The following is a 14921-nucleotide window of genomic DNA, read 5'->3' on the forward strand; positions in this document are numbered from 1 at the left end:
TTTGACTACCGTTTCTGTAAGTCCTAAGTTTTAAACTACTACTAATTTATCTTTGAATTTTTTTCATGCATGTTTAGGTCTTTTTGTCTCATTGTTGACTCTTTTGTCTCATGGAAGTCTGAGAAATTTATAGTGGAAGAGAGATTCATGGTGGTGTTATAGGGGGAAAAAACAGCCAAAAGTTTTTATATGGAAGTTATGTTCACTTGAACTGCACTTGGACGCATGGGTGGGAATTTTCGACTCGACATGAAGTTAGCGGATTAGAGTCAACTATTTCTAACACGAAAAGCTAAACATGAAAGGACACGATAACGCGACACCAACCAGACACGAAATTAGTGGTTTAAGATCGGCTATTTCTACACGGGACATGAATATGACACAACACGATAACACGAAAAGCTAAACAGGTTGGGTTAGGATTAAGAGAATTCTGACGCGACACGATCCCCACCCCTAATTAGACGTGCAGTTCTTCTTACTATTGGATCTGGACGTAAGTTTCTCACTTCTATTTTATCTATACTACTCTTTTAAATGTACGAAGATGTTTTCTCTTTTTTGCTTTCCACAAATGCCCCTACCATTTGCACCTAATACCTGCCCTATCATACATCTCTTCCAACAGACACCATACTACTTTCTCTTTTTTAAAAACACCCCTCAAAAAACCCTCAAATAACTAACCCAACCAATTGGAAACAATACATGCTGCCTCCTACACCCCCACCGCATCCTGCCTTTCCGAAACGACGGAAAACCCGATACGCCACATTCCAAAGGTTGCATCTCTCAAAAAACATATTCCCCTGCTGTGGTCTTCTCTATGAACCGTGTTCTCTTCAAGCATACAACAACTGTTGCATCTCTCACAACTCTCCCAGACCATTTGAAGAGCCTCACAAATGTCCTTCTTCCTCTCGACTGTGCGACAGTCAAGTGTTCCCTTGAATTAGCCTCTCGATTCTCCTCCGTTCTCATCTCAAGACTGAATTCTAGGGAAGAAATTGCCAGTCATCCAGCCGATTGGTTTCGAAATTAAAAGTTCACTTCGTTAGGATCCACCGGTAAGTTTCTGAAAAATGTGTATTGCTCTCTCCCTCTCTCTCTCATGGTGAATCTACGTTGAAGCTTTTTCTGCTTGTATGTTTACTATCATGCTCAGGAGTTCGATAAATACGCATTGCACTTAAGGTGTTTGATGAATTACTCCTGTTGCACATCCATTTATTCCACCAAATGACATTTCATGGAATATACAGAGTGGATGTTTGAAACTAGGAATGTACAGAGTGGATATCCAACTTGGGAAAAAACGAAACTAATATAGTAAATGGAATATACGGTTAATGTTTGTGATGATTATAGGGATACCAGGCTTATATATTGTAACAATTGCAGAGAAAATTTAGCCAATCATATTGAACCTTTGCTTAGTCTATGTCGATATCCAGTTTTCTGAAGGATATTGGACCGTTCAATGTCAAATTAGAGGGTAACTTTTCGTCACTTAAATGCTTTTACGAAGATCTTTCTCTTGCTGGTGCTTTAACTCGAGGATCTAAAAAGAAGTTGAGTTTGATAATTCATCTTCCCATTTATTTGTTCGATTTCTGAAAAGAGTATGGTTCAATTAGTTTTAGTTACGGATACCCTTTGTAATTGAATTGAAGGCGGCCTATTTTTGTGAACCACTAAATAGAATTCCACACATTTGTACTATCTAACTATTTTGCCATTGTCCTAGATATGTGTTATCCTTCCACTGAGGAGACAATTCTACTACCTTAGGGACTCCTTAAGGTATAAAGCTACAGTGTTTACAATCCCCTCTAGGCAGCAGAATCTTTGACATGTTGAAAATGAAAATGATTTTCTAAGTAAGTGTTTTAATACAGAGAATTATGAGTTTTATTAAGGTGGGGATTCAGTCTTCAGGAATTCGCAGATCAATGTTTTGGAAACAAAGCTGATTATGGAAAAGCCAGGCAGATGCCTATCAATTATGGGTCCACTAAACACAATTATGTCTACATTTCATCAAGTTGCATAAGGTATACAATGCTGTATATTTGGAAATTGGCACATGAATATTGTAGGGCTTTTTATTGTCAGAAAAGGAAGGCAACAAAAAATGTTCCTTGTCTTTCTTGCCATGCTTGTTAGACATATATATAACTCCATTCATAGATCCATGGCCTAAACACAGTCTATGTGCTCAATGTAGGCATAAGGGAGGCTCAAACCATTCTAGATTTTGAGAATTGACAATTTATTCATGGTATAGGGTCGGAGTTTTCATGATCCAGAGAGAATGTGGACCTCTATTCACCCCACACTCAGACAGCAAACTCTTCCAAATCCAGTTAGACTAAGAGCAGTGGAAGAAAATATGGACGGTTCTAAATGTTGTGATGCACGAGATCTTAAATGAGGTAAAAAAACAATTATGTGATGTGATTCCTAGGAGTGGTTACTAGCATGCACACTTAGGTGTGAATTTTGTCACAACCTTATGCATAGGGTAATGCTTTCCAAACATAAATTAAATTCAACGGTTTCTGTCTGGATGAGTTGTCACAGTGTCAGTAACATGGTCAGTTTCGTCAAATTTCAAATGATAACATTCATTTAGATATGCATAAAACTCCTTAAAATTAGAATAGGTTTACTCATCTCATTTTTTAGTTGAAGTGAAACTAAATGTTCCACAACCATTCAGTTAGGCGACCAAAATCACCATTCAGTGGTGTGCTGTGCTCGCTATGTACCTTCAATGGTTTAGTATAACTCTAGGATGAATGCCTTGTGGTTGGCTATTCCAAGGTATACTTTGATGCTTCCTTTTTCAGTCATAGTACGACCTTGTTGCAATGGCATGGGACCATACCCAGTCACTTCTTTGAGCTCAAATGGCCCTGGTTATTCTTTTGGTTTCCCCTCCTCTCTACTAGAATGGCTTTTCTTTGGACTTCAGAAGAACAATATTGAGATTCTACTATTTTAATTTGAGGGAGATGCTCAGCCTACTCACTGCTTTATCCTTTCTCTGCTCTCCAGTGTAATGGATAAATTTTGAGCTCTTAGCATGTTGGCATATACTCTATAGCCTTCAATTACAGACAAGTGGATCCTTTGTGGTAAATGATCGTCGTTTTCATTTATCTGTTCACAAGTGAATTGGGGATGAATGATCATGATCGAGCAGATGTGTATTTATTCTTTTATTGTTCTGCTACTTTCTATTGGTTTTTTTGAATCTTCTTGATATCTTGTACTGCTTTAGGAGAAAAAGATTATCATTTTTTGCACTTGTTCAAAATGTTGAGGTATATATATGAACATCGATCAACTTGCATCAAAATACTATATGAACTACGATGTTAGCTTCCATGGTGACCTTTGTTACTAAATACTCCTATATATAGTACTTGACTCATTTTCTTTTTTCATCTTTAAAGCATCACCAGTACCACGTCTGGATAAGCTATGTATGGTTATGGGAAAGGGTTGCAGGTATTGAAACCCTTACAATGAATTATTTGAACTTTGTAACTGTTTTAATTTATTGTTTTATCATGTTATGATTCACGATATTCATGAATAGTTTTATGCGTTGCAGGTTTGTCTTTTATTTTCTATTTTTTGAGGGGCCGCAATAGTGTGACGCACAAACCGCCAAAAGGTTTCTAACGGGTGGGTGGCTTGGGTTATTGGGTACAGGTTGCACTATTTTGGTCTTGGGGTATCTCTCGTGGAAAGTGATGTCCTATTTGTTGATGTATTTTTGTTTCTTGTTCTTCTATTGTCATGAACGAACCCAACGTTTTTTACAACACCCCCCCCCCCGCCCAAAAAAAAAAAAAAAAAAACCTTTCGTTTCAAGGAATTTAGCTATTTTTTTGGGGGGAATATAGCAACATATAAATACTTTGGCAATAAAATATTGTCATTCTGTAACCAATCTAAGTCTGCTGTAATGCTGTAATGGTCTAAACAAGTACGAAGTATCCAAATTGTCATCCAAAATAAGAGTGAATTTTATACTTACCAGTGACGTTTGTAAAGGCGAGGACAAGTCAAATTCCAAAGAAAGAAAAAATTCCACTGAAGTAGAAGAATTCCACGTGCTTTACTAGTGTTTTAAAATGGTGAGCAAGGAGCAAAAGAAACAGAGCCTTGTATGGGAGCAAGCCAAAAGGGTGGAAATAATTAGCACATATTTTGAGCCCAAAATGTTAATTCTATAACTTTGATCCAAACAGTAGCCTAATTATGGGTGCAGGTGCCCCCAACATGCCCCCCATGGTGCATTCACCCTTGGTTACAAACATGGTTGAATTTGACAAGGTCATCAAGAAAAACTGTGCAATATTTTTGTTGGACCTAGAGTGCCCCTATGAATTTGATTACACAATGCCAACAACATCAAACATTAATTTCACTGTTTTTGGTTTGAACTTGAATAAAACACAGCTTATATTCCAAGGTTACGCCGCGCCTTTTTCACTCTCTTTTTTGTCTTATCTCTGTCTCGTATTTTTTATTTTTTACCTTGTGGATTTGGTGTGTAGATGTCAAATAGGTTTGTGAATTTTCTGTAATTATGCATGTGAAAGCTTATGAATGTTATAATCACCACCTTCAAAAACTAATTTGCTGTAGAAAAAAAATTTGATTCTTTTCAGTGGTTATTGGTCAGCTAAATATATATACAGTTAGAAATGGATCTTAAAATTGCCAACCCTTTCGCTTCCTTGAATGAATAAAATAGCTGAAATTGAAAAATTGAAAAGCTATTATGAACGTGTATGAATGCATTATGCATACACGTTCTATTTTATTTCTGACCGTTTTTCAGCAAAACACCGTGCGATTTGAAAGTGATTTGCTCTCTTTTAAGATTTTACGTTCAAAACACTTCATCTAAAGTGATTTGAAACATATTATGAATGCATATCCTTTTTCTCTCATCTAAAGTTACTGTTAGGTAACCAATTAACCCGGGTTCACCCAGTAGTCGAGGCCTAAGATTTAAAAATTTGTTCTTTTTAAGGTCTCGTGTATGAAACCTCGTAGTTGCTATCAACTCTTTTTGGGGAGTCAGTTTATACAAAGTTTAGCCACAAGTAGCAGGTGGATTGGTTCCTTATGATTAATCGCGATGAACGTAAGCTGGTCCGGACATTTGAGTTATAAAAAAAAAAAAAAAAGGGTTGACCGTCACTCATGACGTTTGATATTACCACCGACGTCATTTGTGATTCTTTTTTGGGTCAGTTTGTCATTAGTGATGTTTTAGGCTAATAAAAAACACTTTATTGCCTTCTTTACAATAATAAGTAATAATAGTTTATTTCTTCCTTATAGCAACACAACTTAAATAAAGAAACAAAAACATAAGCGTAAAATACAATTTATGTCAATCTACACTAACCTCCCCTAAACTTTGATCAAATGATAGATTTCCCTTTGAGCTATGAGAAATTCCAGTAACTCCCCCGTTAAAGATGGTCTCCTTATAACTTTAATTTATTAAAGTCACCATAATACCCTGTCACATACATATGGAGAATATTCCTTCTTAGCCTCTTGCCTCGCGCCCTTTGACCTTTGGCTTTATTGGAGTATCTCTTTGGCTTTTTCACCTCTCTTTTTTTTTCTAAAGCAAAAGATTTTATTATCACTGAAATACGAGTATTACAATGACAAAAGGAACAAGGAAAAACATCAATAAACAAAGTAACGTTTAAACAACTAAACAGAGCCTAGATTCATCCTCTACCTCCCGGGACCAAATCTTAGGTAGCTTCGGGCCCTAGATACCCACCCCCAGGGATGGAGCCAGGGAGGAGCCAGTAGGGGCGGTCGCCCCTGCAAGGAAAAAAAAAGCACTACGATTATATGTAAAAATAAATAAATTCTTATGAAAATATAGGGCGCTGCTATTCGCAGCCCTTTATTTTCTCCCATAACCCACTATATTTCGGTAAATGGTTGTTGAAAATTATACATAACATTTCGGTAAATAGCTGTTGAAAATAAGATTATATTTCGGTAACTACATGTCGAAAATATGTTCAACTTTCGGTAAATAACTGCTGAACATACATTTTCGGTAAATAGCTGTTGAAAAAAATATTATATTTCGGTAATTGGATGTTGAAAATATATCTCAATTTCGGTAATTAATTGTCGAGTATAATTGGAAATTTTTAACGAGTTATGGGAGAAAATAAAGGGCTGCGAATAGCAGCGCCCAAAATATATAGGTTCGCCCCTGTGTAGAATTTTGAAAAATATATATATAATAGTAACCTTTGAAATTCGAGGATACCAATATTAATTACTAAAGGCTAAGGGTTAAAATATAACAAAATATAAAACTAGAGGGTTAATGTTGTGAATATTCAAGTAATAAACTTCCACCTTTCGTTAGATGAGTTTAGTATTTTATAGTTTTATTTCTTTTTGCTCTAAAACCTCAATGGCATACCAAACCCCCTCCCTCTCTCTTGCACAAACATCCCTAATTGTTAAGACTTCAAAGACAATTTCGAGAAAATAGCAACGGAGGAGAAGGGATTTTGGAAGCCCTCATTAATTTTGGTGAAATCTAAGTCGTAGGTATGTCTTTCCCCAATTGTTGTTCTAGACTTCTAATTCTTTGTTTTTTTACTGGTAAAATCAAATAACATGAAAGCCATTGGACCGAATTCGTCCAGTTGTAATAAATGAAAAAGAAGAAGATAAACAATAAAAAAAACAAGACACATATATCAAGATCGATCCCATTAGTTAAACCGATTTATATATTTACATTATTTTGAGTTTTAATGTATTTACGTTATTATACATGTGTATTTTTTTTTTTTCTCGCATGTATGTTCGCCCTTGCGTGGTGAAATTCCTGACTCCGTCCCTGCCCACCCCTCACCGGCGGCAAACCACCCTCAATGCCTAACTTGTGAGAGACACCAACAATTACACAATTTGAAGCCAAACGGCTCACCAGATCCAATCCAAGAATCGAAATGCTGCTACTGACAATTACCTCTCTTTACTCATTTCATTACCATTTTGTCGCCTTTTTTTCCCCTTTCTAACACATAATTTACCCCCAAATCTACCAAATCACAACATAGACCGCCGAATCTCTAAGTTAGATACCTCATATTCATTGACTCAATGGAGCATTTTGGTCGACAATGTTGACGTTGAGAGCTTTCTACTCCTAAATCATTGACTAAATGGAGCCAACCACTTTTACTATTTTAGCATTGGCGATTGCTTTTCAAATAGAGATTTTGCACGAGATTATAGACTAAATGGAGCCAACCACTTTTACTATTTTAGCATTGGCGATTGCTTTTCAGATAGAGATTTTGTGAGAGATTATAATATGTTAGATCAGGGAAAAGACGATTGCTTGAATCGTTGTGTTCGTCGATAAAGTTGATGCAGTCATTTTACTTTTGGTTTACTCTCTATTGGTGGCGCACAACAACATTAGTCTTGCAAGAGGATGAACCAAATGAAGCACTATGGTACTTTAGGTGGTTCCCATTTCATCTCATATCTTCACAATTATTTTATTTGGGCTTAGTGTATGCCAACACCGCAGTTGGATATCGGGACACGATGGAGTGTATGGATTTGAAAGCAATGAAGTTTGAGTAGATGTGGAGGGTGACGATTAGCTTGCGAGGTTCCTGAGAGCTTTTGCGAGGAGGGGAGGGGTGTTTAAAAGAGGGTTAAATTGGCATTTTTTTTGTGATTTTTCATACTAGCATAATCTATTGTTATTATTATTTGACTTATGTGATGGAAAAGATCTACTATGCCCTAAGTCACATAAAGCACGACGGGTGCAAATGCAGGAGCGCGAACTTGAAAGCGTCTCTAAAAAATCTCCACAACAGCTAAAATTCGTGAATGTGAGAATTGAAAGTGCGAGTGCACAACGAGAATTGAGAGCGCGAGCATAGGGCATTTTGAAGGATTATGTCTAAGATTATGACTATAAACCTCGGGGGAGAAGAGGGTAATTTTCAGAAGCTCATGGGTACAATGTCCTTAAGGAGAACTTCAGGGTGGTGTATGTGTTCGGTATGATTTAGAGGCCCCTCGACCGACATACAGAGGTCGGACCGCTCTGCTCCCTCGATATATAGAGTGCATTTGAAAGTAGAAACGAAAGTGGGAATTGGTTTGAACAAGAAATCAGAGCAAGAATGTGGATTTTTGGGAGAAAAAGCCCATCTGGGTTCTCAGCCTCTTCTACTGCTGAGGAAGTTACCCAAGGAATTGATGGTACTGGCCTCACTGCTATAGTTACAGGTCTCTCTCTCTCTCTCTCATAAACAAACACCTATACATATGTTGTTTTCCATGACTCAAAAAGGAAGTAAACAACAAACTAATGCACACCAAAGGCTCGATTCAATTGGCAAGAAATTGATAGGGGGATATTGTTCTGGGAAAAGTTCTTGTTTTAGTGGAGTGAAGTAAAGAAAAAAGAAATGCTTTTTTCTTGGTTCAGTTGATAAAAGAATTTGTAGAAAGGTTGGAAAACGATACTTTAATTGCGTAGGAAACTCGTGGAAAAGTAGAATTCCTGCAAAATCTTGCAGTTTTTGCGTTACTTTTTCTTGGTTCCACAACTTTCTGCTAACTGAACACATAAAAATCAAGAAAGTTAGAAGTATTCGTGTACTTCCTTTTCCTTGCGCGCCCAGCAATTGAACAGAGCCTAAGAGAAAAATTAGAACGTGATTGGGCCCTTGGTCAAATGTGATTTTTTGGGGGGTCAGTGTTTAACATTAGAGAACGTGATTGGGGGGTCCGATCTCCTCTATCCCGAAAACCCTCGGCAAAAAAACCCGTGCCTTTGTGCCGAGGGTTTTCCAGCTGTTAGATTGTGTATTTTTTTTATTGTTTAAATCCAACGGCCGAAAAACCCCTCGGTACGAAGGCACAAAGTTTTCGGCATAAAGGATTCTACCTTTGTGATTGGTGAGAATTTATAGTGATTATCAAAAGTTTTGGCCAAAATATAAGAACAAATCCACAAAATGATTTGGCCAGTCGTACAATGGTTTTGCTGAGTTCCTGGCACTAGGTAATTCAGCTGAATTAAGTAGTGAATTTATGAGAGGCCTGCGAATTTATGATGAACGTGGAAGGTGGATAATTACATCTTTCTCCTTCTAGGGTCACTTTTGAGACATCGCTTTAAATCAGTTAAGATCATCCAAAGTCAAATTTGGTTGTTTCAGTCGGGGCATTTCCCCACCATTCCCCAGCTTATGTCTATCTTTTCTTTGTTTTTTGAAACTGCAGCTTATGTCTATCTGAATGTTCTACTGCATTGATAGCTCTATAGTTTGAGGTTAATCTGATAATATATTGTTAAAGCATCCAACTCAATGCCAATTGGCAATGGGAGGAGAGGTTGCCCAGGCTCATATACTAGTTTTCGAGATGATGATAAGCCGATGTGGGACAATTTCCAACATATATGATCCATTCATTGGATGTCGACTTCAAAACATAGTGAAATTTGGGGTTCTTGATTATCTTATTGCTTGTACTTGGTTGAATTTCAGGTGCATCAAGCGGTATTGGCACAGAGACTACACGCGTCCTCGCCTTGCGTGGTGTTCATGTAGTTATGGCAGTTAGAAATACAGATAAGGGTGGAAAAGTCAGAGAAGCTATACTAAAGGAAAACCCCAGTGCTACAATCGACGTTATGGAATTAGATCTCAGCTCAATGGCATCTGTTAGGAAATTTGCTTCAGAATATACGTGCTCGGGCCTTCCTTTGAACATCCTTATGTAAGTATCTTTTACAGAAGCAATTGAAGATGATCATTGTCTCATTAATTAGGTTTACTCTTTGAATGCCTGGAAATACAAACCCTCTTATGGACCTTTTCGGAACTTGATAAAATTTGAAATATTTTTCTTTATTTTGTGGAAGTAACAATGCAGGGGCCATGGTTCCTTTCATGCTCACACAAGACAACATAGAAATGCAGTTTGGAACTAACCATATAGGTAAGCATCATTAACCATTTGATGTTTATTCTTGTCAGGAGCTACAAAATTGTTAAACTGCATTTGCACTCGACAGTTACAAATCTTTGAAATTTAGTAACAGCAACTGTTTGTTTAATTTTTAGAATAATTTTTGGAAAGCTAAGAAGACTGGTCACAAGATTGCTATAGGCGAAATAGATTTTGTTTTCGTCTTGATTAAAGTTCTAAATTAGATTCAGTGTGGTTGTCGTTTAATCGATAACTGCAAGTTCTATCAGGGGAATGCAATGTAATTTTGACTACGGCTCCCTTGTGGTATTGTAAGCACGTATCATCCATAAAAAAAAAATTCACCTGGTAGCCAGTAGCATGAACTGAAGCTTTAACTTTGTACTGTATCTTTTCCCTTTTCTCCTTTGTTTGTTTTGGTTTTTACGTCTAAGGTCAATAGGGATATTCACTTGAAATTGAAAATTGCTTAGTCCTCTCTTCTGAATTTTACCACATTTATCCAAACTACTTGGGATAGAAAGTAGATTGAATAACCGTTCAAACCACGCGCAAATCTGAATTTCGGAGTGTCCGGGACAAGCCCGCAAAGTTTGGTATGTTAGCCAGCTTTAGTGCGCCCTGGGTGCATCCTTAAAACTTTGTGGGTTTGACACGGACACACCCGAAATCCGGTTTCAGTGTGGTTTGAAGTGTTAAAAAGCTTGTTAAACTCTACTTTCTAACCAAATCTACTTTCTTACCGTTAAAAAGCTTTTTAAATCTAAATCCATCATACTTTTGCTTTTGAGTTTCTGTAGCTTAATGAGAGAGTTAATTCCAAATTGTAAATGATAACATGTCTAGTGTGCAAGTGTCAGTGATTTATGTATAGGTTCTGTCCATGTATGTTTTGTTCTTTCTATTTTTTTTTTTTTCACTCTAAATCCGACATTGATATACTACTCTCTCAACGCACATGCAAACGTGCATTGCTGTGTTATCTCTCTACAGGTCATTTTCTATTGACAAATCTTTTGTTGGAGACCATGAAAAGTACGGCACTTGAAAGCCAGAGAGAAGGAAGGATTGTTAATGTGTCATCATTGGCTCATCGGCTTCCATACCGTGAAGGAATTCGTTTTGAAAAAATCAATGACGAATCTAGGTAATTACTATGACAACTTTCTGCATCTTTTTAGCGTTCACTTATTTTTCTTTGATTCTGTTTAGAATGATTTGATTTTAACTTTTCCATTTGCGAAACATATTATGCTTTTTATTTAAACTATAGGTAATGCAATTGCCTTTGAAAGGTCCATGAAAGGGAGGAATTTCTGTCGAAATCAAGCATTACACATGACTTGGAGGGACAGTTTTGTCCCTTCATGTCCATTTTGCTCTGGCAATTGGGTTACCCTTTCAAAATTGAGCTGTTGATGAGATTTCCTAAAGCTTTCTCACCATAAACTATTTTCCTATTTCTACTTTTCAGTTACCGGATGTGGTTAGCTTATGGACAATCAAAGCTCGCTAACATATTGCATGCTAATGAGCTGGCCAAGCGCTTGAAGGTAATTAATATATTCTTGTTAATCAATTATCCAAGAAATTGATATAGAGATGATTGTAAATCGTCAAGGTCTCGTTATGAACAGGTAACCAATCTTTGTTGTAAGGAGCAGCAGTTTAATAAATGTCAATCCAATAGTATATATTTGTACATGAATTATTCGAACCATGTTCTTCCCATGTCTATCTGATTTTGGTAATGCTCATCTGGTACTTTCCACTTGAGCAAATTCTCAAGACAATGGGTCTTGAAACAAGGACCAGAAACAGGATATTTAGTGGACTTAGGAACACCAGCTTGGTTTTTCTGGTCATAATTACAACGGATTAAATCGAATTTTACAATTTCTATAGCATTAGCTGTTCAAAGAACAATAGCTACATTTTCCCTTTGTCTTTTGCTGTTCAAAAAAACAAAAAAACAAAAACAAAAAACAAAATAATAGCTATAGGCTGCAAAATATTGAGAATCACTGAACCTTGTAACTACTAGATGTAGAGGCAGGGTTACCAGGATCGTGGAACAGGATCGGGAATGGGAACGAGATCGCAGTACGTTAATTTAGGCGATGAATCACCTACGCCTACAATTAATTGGTCATGAGAACAATTGCTTGCACTTTTCTTATTCAGTTATTTTTTATGATAATATGCTTGGCAGAATATGACACAGTACGTTGTATTCATTTTTGCAATTTATCAGGAACAAGGGGTCAAGATAACTTCTAATTCACTTCATCCTGGAACCATTGCAACCAACTTTCTGCATCAACGTACCATTCTCAGCTGTAAACCTCTGATCCTTTGAATGTTATATAGCTATAGTTTTAAAATGTGTTTCTGAGTATCTGTTGGATTGGTTGCTGTTCATATGCTTGTTTTCGTTGTTAGGTACTGTTCAGATTAAGAATAGGAATTGAGTTTAGAGGGAATGTTTTGTTTTATTAGTTCTCTTTCTTTCTTCCGTTGGTTCGTTTGCACCTACGTCCGGTATCACTACGACTATAAGAGCGCGTACAAACTTTCAAGAGATGATTTTTAAGATACTGTTCTATACATCAAATTATTACAACAGAAACTAACTGTGATATGTGACGTCTCTACATCCATGGGAGATGAGAAGTAAAGTCTTTTGTACCTAAATTCCTGTGGGCTATTTGTAGTAACTTAGAGTTGTACATTTTGGGTCATGTTGGTTGAGCCTTCATTCAATTTTTTGAGTTTTTGCCGAGAAATATTCCGGTCATAGTAGCATGCAGGTCCCATGTTTTTTTGTGGTAGATTGAAAAGACCGGAAAACATCAATATCAAAACAATATGGGACCATTGTTGTGTTTTATGTTTTCTCAGGCATTCACAGAATAAGAAAATTACAGGATGGGTTCTGTTAGCTAAGTATAGTTAGAAATATATACTATCTGACAGGCCATCGTCAAGATAAGCCACGGATTGTTCCAAATTGGATCATAAGTTTCCTCTTTTACGAGAAGTTTTTGTATTGTCTTGGGTATATATTAATTGCTTTGGTAACTGTCTTTGTTGTAGGTTTGGTGAAGACGATTGCTGAATACATGGGGAAAAATCTTCAACAGGTAGGTTTTGTGTCTCTGACGCCAGACGCACTACATTTCTCAAGAAAAAATTTAGTATTTGATTTTTTGAGATGTTTAGTATTTTTGCTAGAACATTTCTAAAGTGATAATTTGCTAATTACTTCCGTTCCTCATGGTTTTAGGGAACAGCAACCACATGCTACGTGGTATTGCATCCGCAAGTTAAAGGGGTTAGCGGAGAGTTTTTTTCTGACTGTAATATAGCAAAACAGAGTGCTTTGGCTAAAGATGAAGAATTAGCAAAGAAATTATGGGATTTCAGCTTGAGCTTGACGAATACCAAGTGAAGCCTGTTGCTGAATTGATTGCTACCCTGCTTTTGTGAGGTTTTTCATAATTTTCTTTATGAAACCCGTTTGTATCACATTTAATATCTGGAATTCTTGTATTATATAGTTTGTGTGTAGATTGTCGTTTGTTTGTAAAGGCAGCTTATGAATAAAAATTCCTGAATTGTTGTCTTCACCTAATCTTATTGAGGCAGTCTAGTTATTCTCATACAGGCCATATAGTTTTGGAATTTCTGGCAGTTCATGTAAGTTGGGTGAGTGAACCGTATGGTGTAAGAAAATAGAGACTGCTCCCTTCCTTCAAGTAACTCTGCCTTTGTTTCTGTCAAATACAAAGAAACATTAAGAGTCACTTGTGAGTAGAGAGGAAGAAGATGCTGTAACCCGCAACAAGGAGGTTTAGACACGAAAGTAGGGCAACGTCAAAAGGCCACAAGACATATGGTTACATTTGGTCACAGATTGCTGTTCAACTTGAATTTTTACAGGGATTATCTTCTGCACAACGAATTGTGTGGCTTATTCTCCGGTCCTGAAATGGGTCCTGTTTGGAGAGGACAGCAAGTACATTCCATGAAATTCGCTTTCCACTTGATTTTTCGTATGCTTTTGTAGTTCCAATCCCCCCATGCTTTTGATCTTTGCTGTTTTGGATTTGAAAGAGGGGTCTCCGCAGTGATTTGGTAGATACTTTTTCCTTCGACTGCCCTATTTGTATCTTCTATTGCTTGTTACACTCTTCTAAAATGGTAATCAAGCAGCAAAAGGAACAGACAGTAGAATTGTTGCCTTTCGCAGACTATATCCCTTTTGAAACCATGGAAGAAGCTTTTTAAAAGGGTAATTGTCTTCTTCAGTTCTTGACACTTAGCTTAATGAGTTATGACTTCATAGTATATGATCAGTTTGGTATGCATTGTACTAGTTTTATGTGTGTGTCGACCAGTTCTTCCATCGATAATCATGTGATCGAGAGGTGGAGATGGTAAAGAAAGGACTTCGGACAGAGGATCGAGAGAATCAGTACAGGGGGTCCGCTCTCGCGATTCCCATGAATATGCAATACAAAATACCACATTGCTTAAATGTGCAGGTGATACTTCATGAATATGCAATACTAATTTGTTTCTAATTTATTGTTACTTTGCTACTGTTCAATTTTTAGGTATGTTCTTTCTATGGAGAAAAGATAACCAAATGGGCTTTCAAGTGAAATCAAGAAAAACAACTGTCAAGTACGTTGAACCACTATATGTATGTCGTCGATGATGTTAGGAGATTACCGCGGCTAGATTTTTGGAAAAATAAGATATTGTATTAATTGCTTTACTTTGGATTGATCTGAAATTATTACAACGAATTAGGCCTGCATATATCAAACTAACTAACTAAAAAGAGATTACAACTCAAC

General features: G+C 36.9%; 1 protein-coding gene and 1 long non-coding RNA gene across 2 annotated transcripts; both read left to right on the top strand.

The window, feature by feature from the left end:
• The first annotated feature begins 676 nt into the window (after nucleotides 1–676).
• On the top strand, nucleotides 677–2697 carry LOC131316626 (uncharacterized). Its single transcript, XR_009197203.1, has 3 exons — nucleotides 677–1070; nucleotides 1751–1806; nucleotides 1935–2697. It is a non-coding gene; the product is annotated as an uncharacterized LOC131316626 (long non-coding RNA).
• A 5420-nt stretch (nucleotides 2698–8117) lies between these two features.
• On the top strand, nucleotides 8118–13720 carry LOC131316621 (short-chain dehydrogenase TIC 32, chloroplastic-like). The gene is made up of 8 exons (XM_058346056.1): nucleotides 8118–8343; nucleotides 9612–9843; nucleotides 9989–10065; nucleotides 11050–11203; nucleotides 11531–11609; nucleotides 12311–12395; nucleotides 13153–13199; nucleotides 13343–13720. The coding sequence occupies exons 1-8, from the start codon at nucleotides 8238–8240 to the stop codon at nucleotides 13505–13507; spliced, it is 945 nt and encodes a 314-aa protein (XP_058202039.1). The 5' UTR covers nucleotides 8118–8237; the 3' UTR covers nucleotides 13508–13720.
• Nucleotides 13721–14921: the final 1201 nt, after the last annotated feature.

The sequence above is a fragment of the Rhododendron vialii genome, chromosome 2a (genome assembly GCF_030253575.1).
Source record: "Rhododendron vialii isolate Sample 1 chromosome 2a, ASM3025357v1".
Classification (NCBI taxonomy): domain Eukaryota; kingdom Viridiplantae; phylum Streptophyta; class Magnoliopsida; order Ericales; family Ericaceae; genus Rhododendron; species Rhododendron vialii.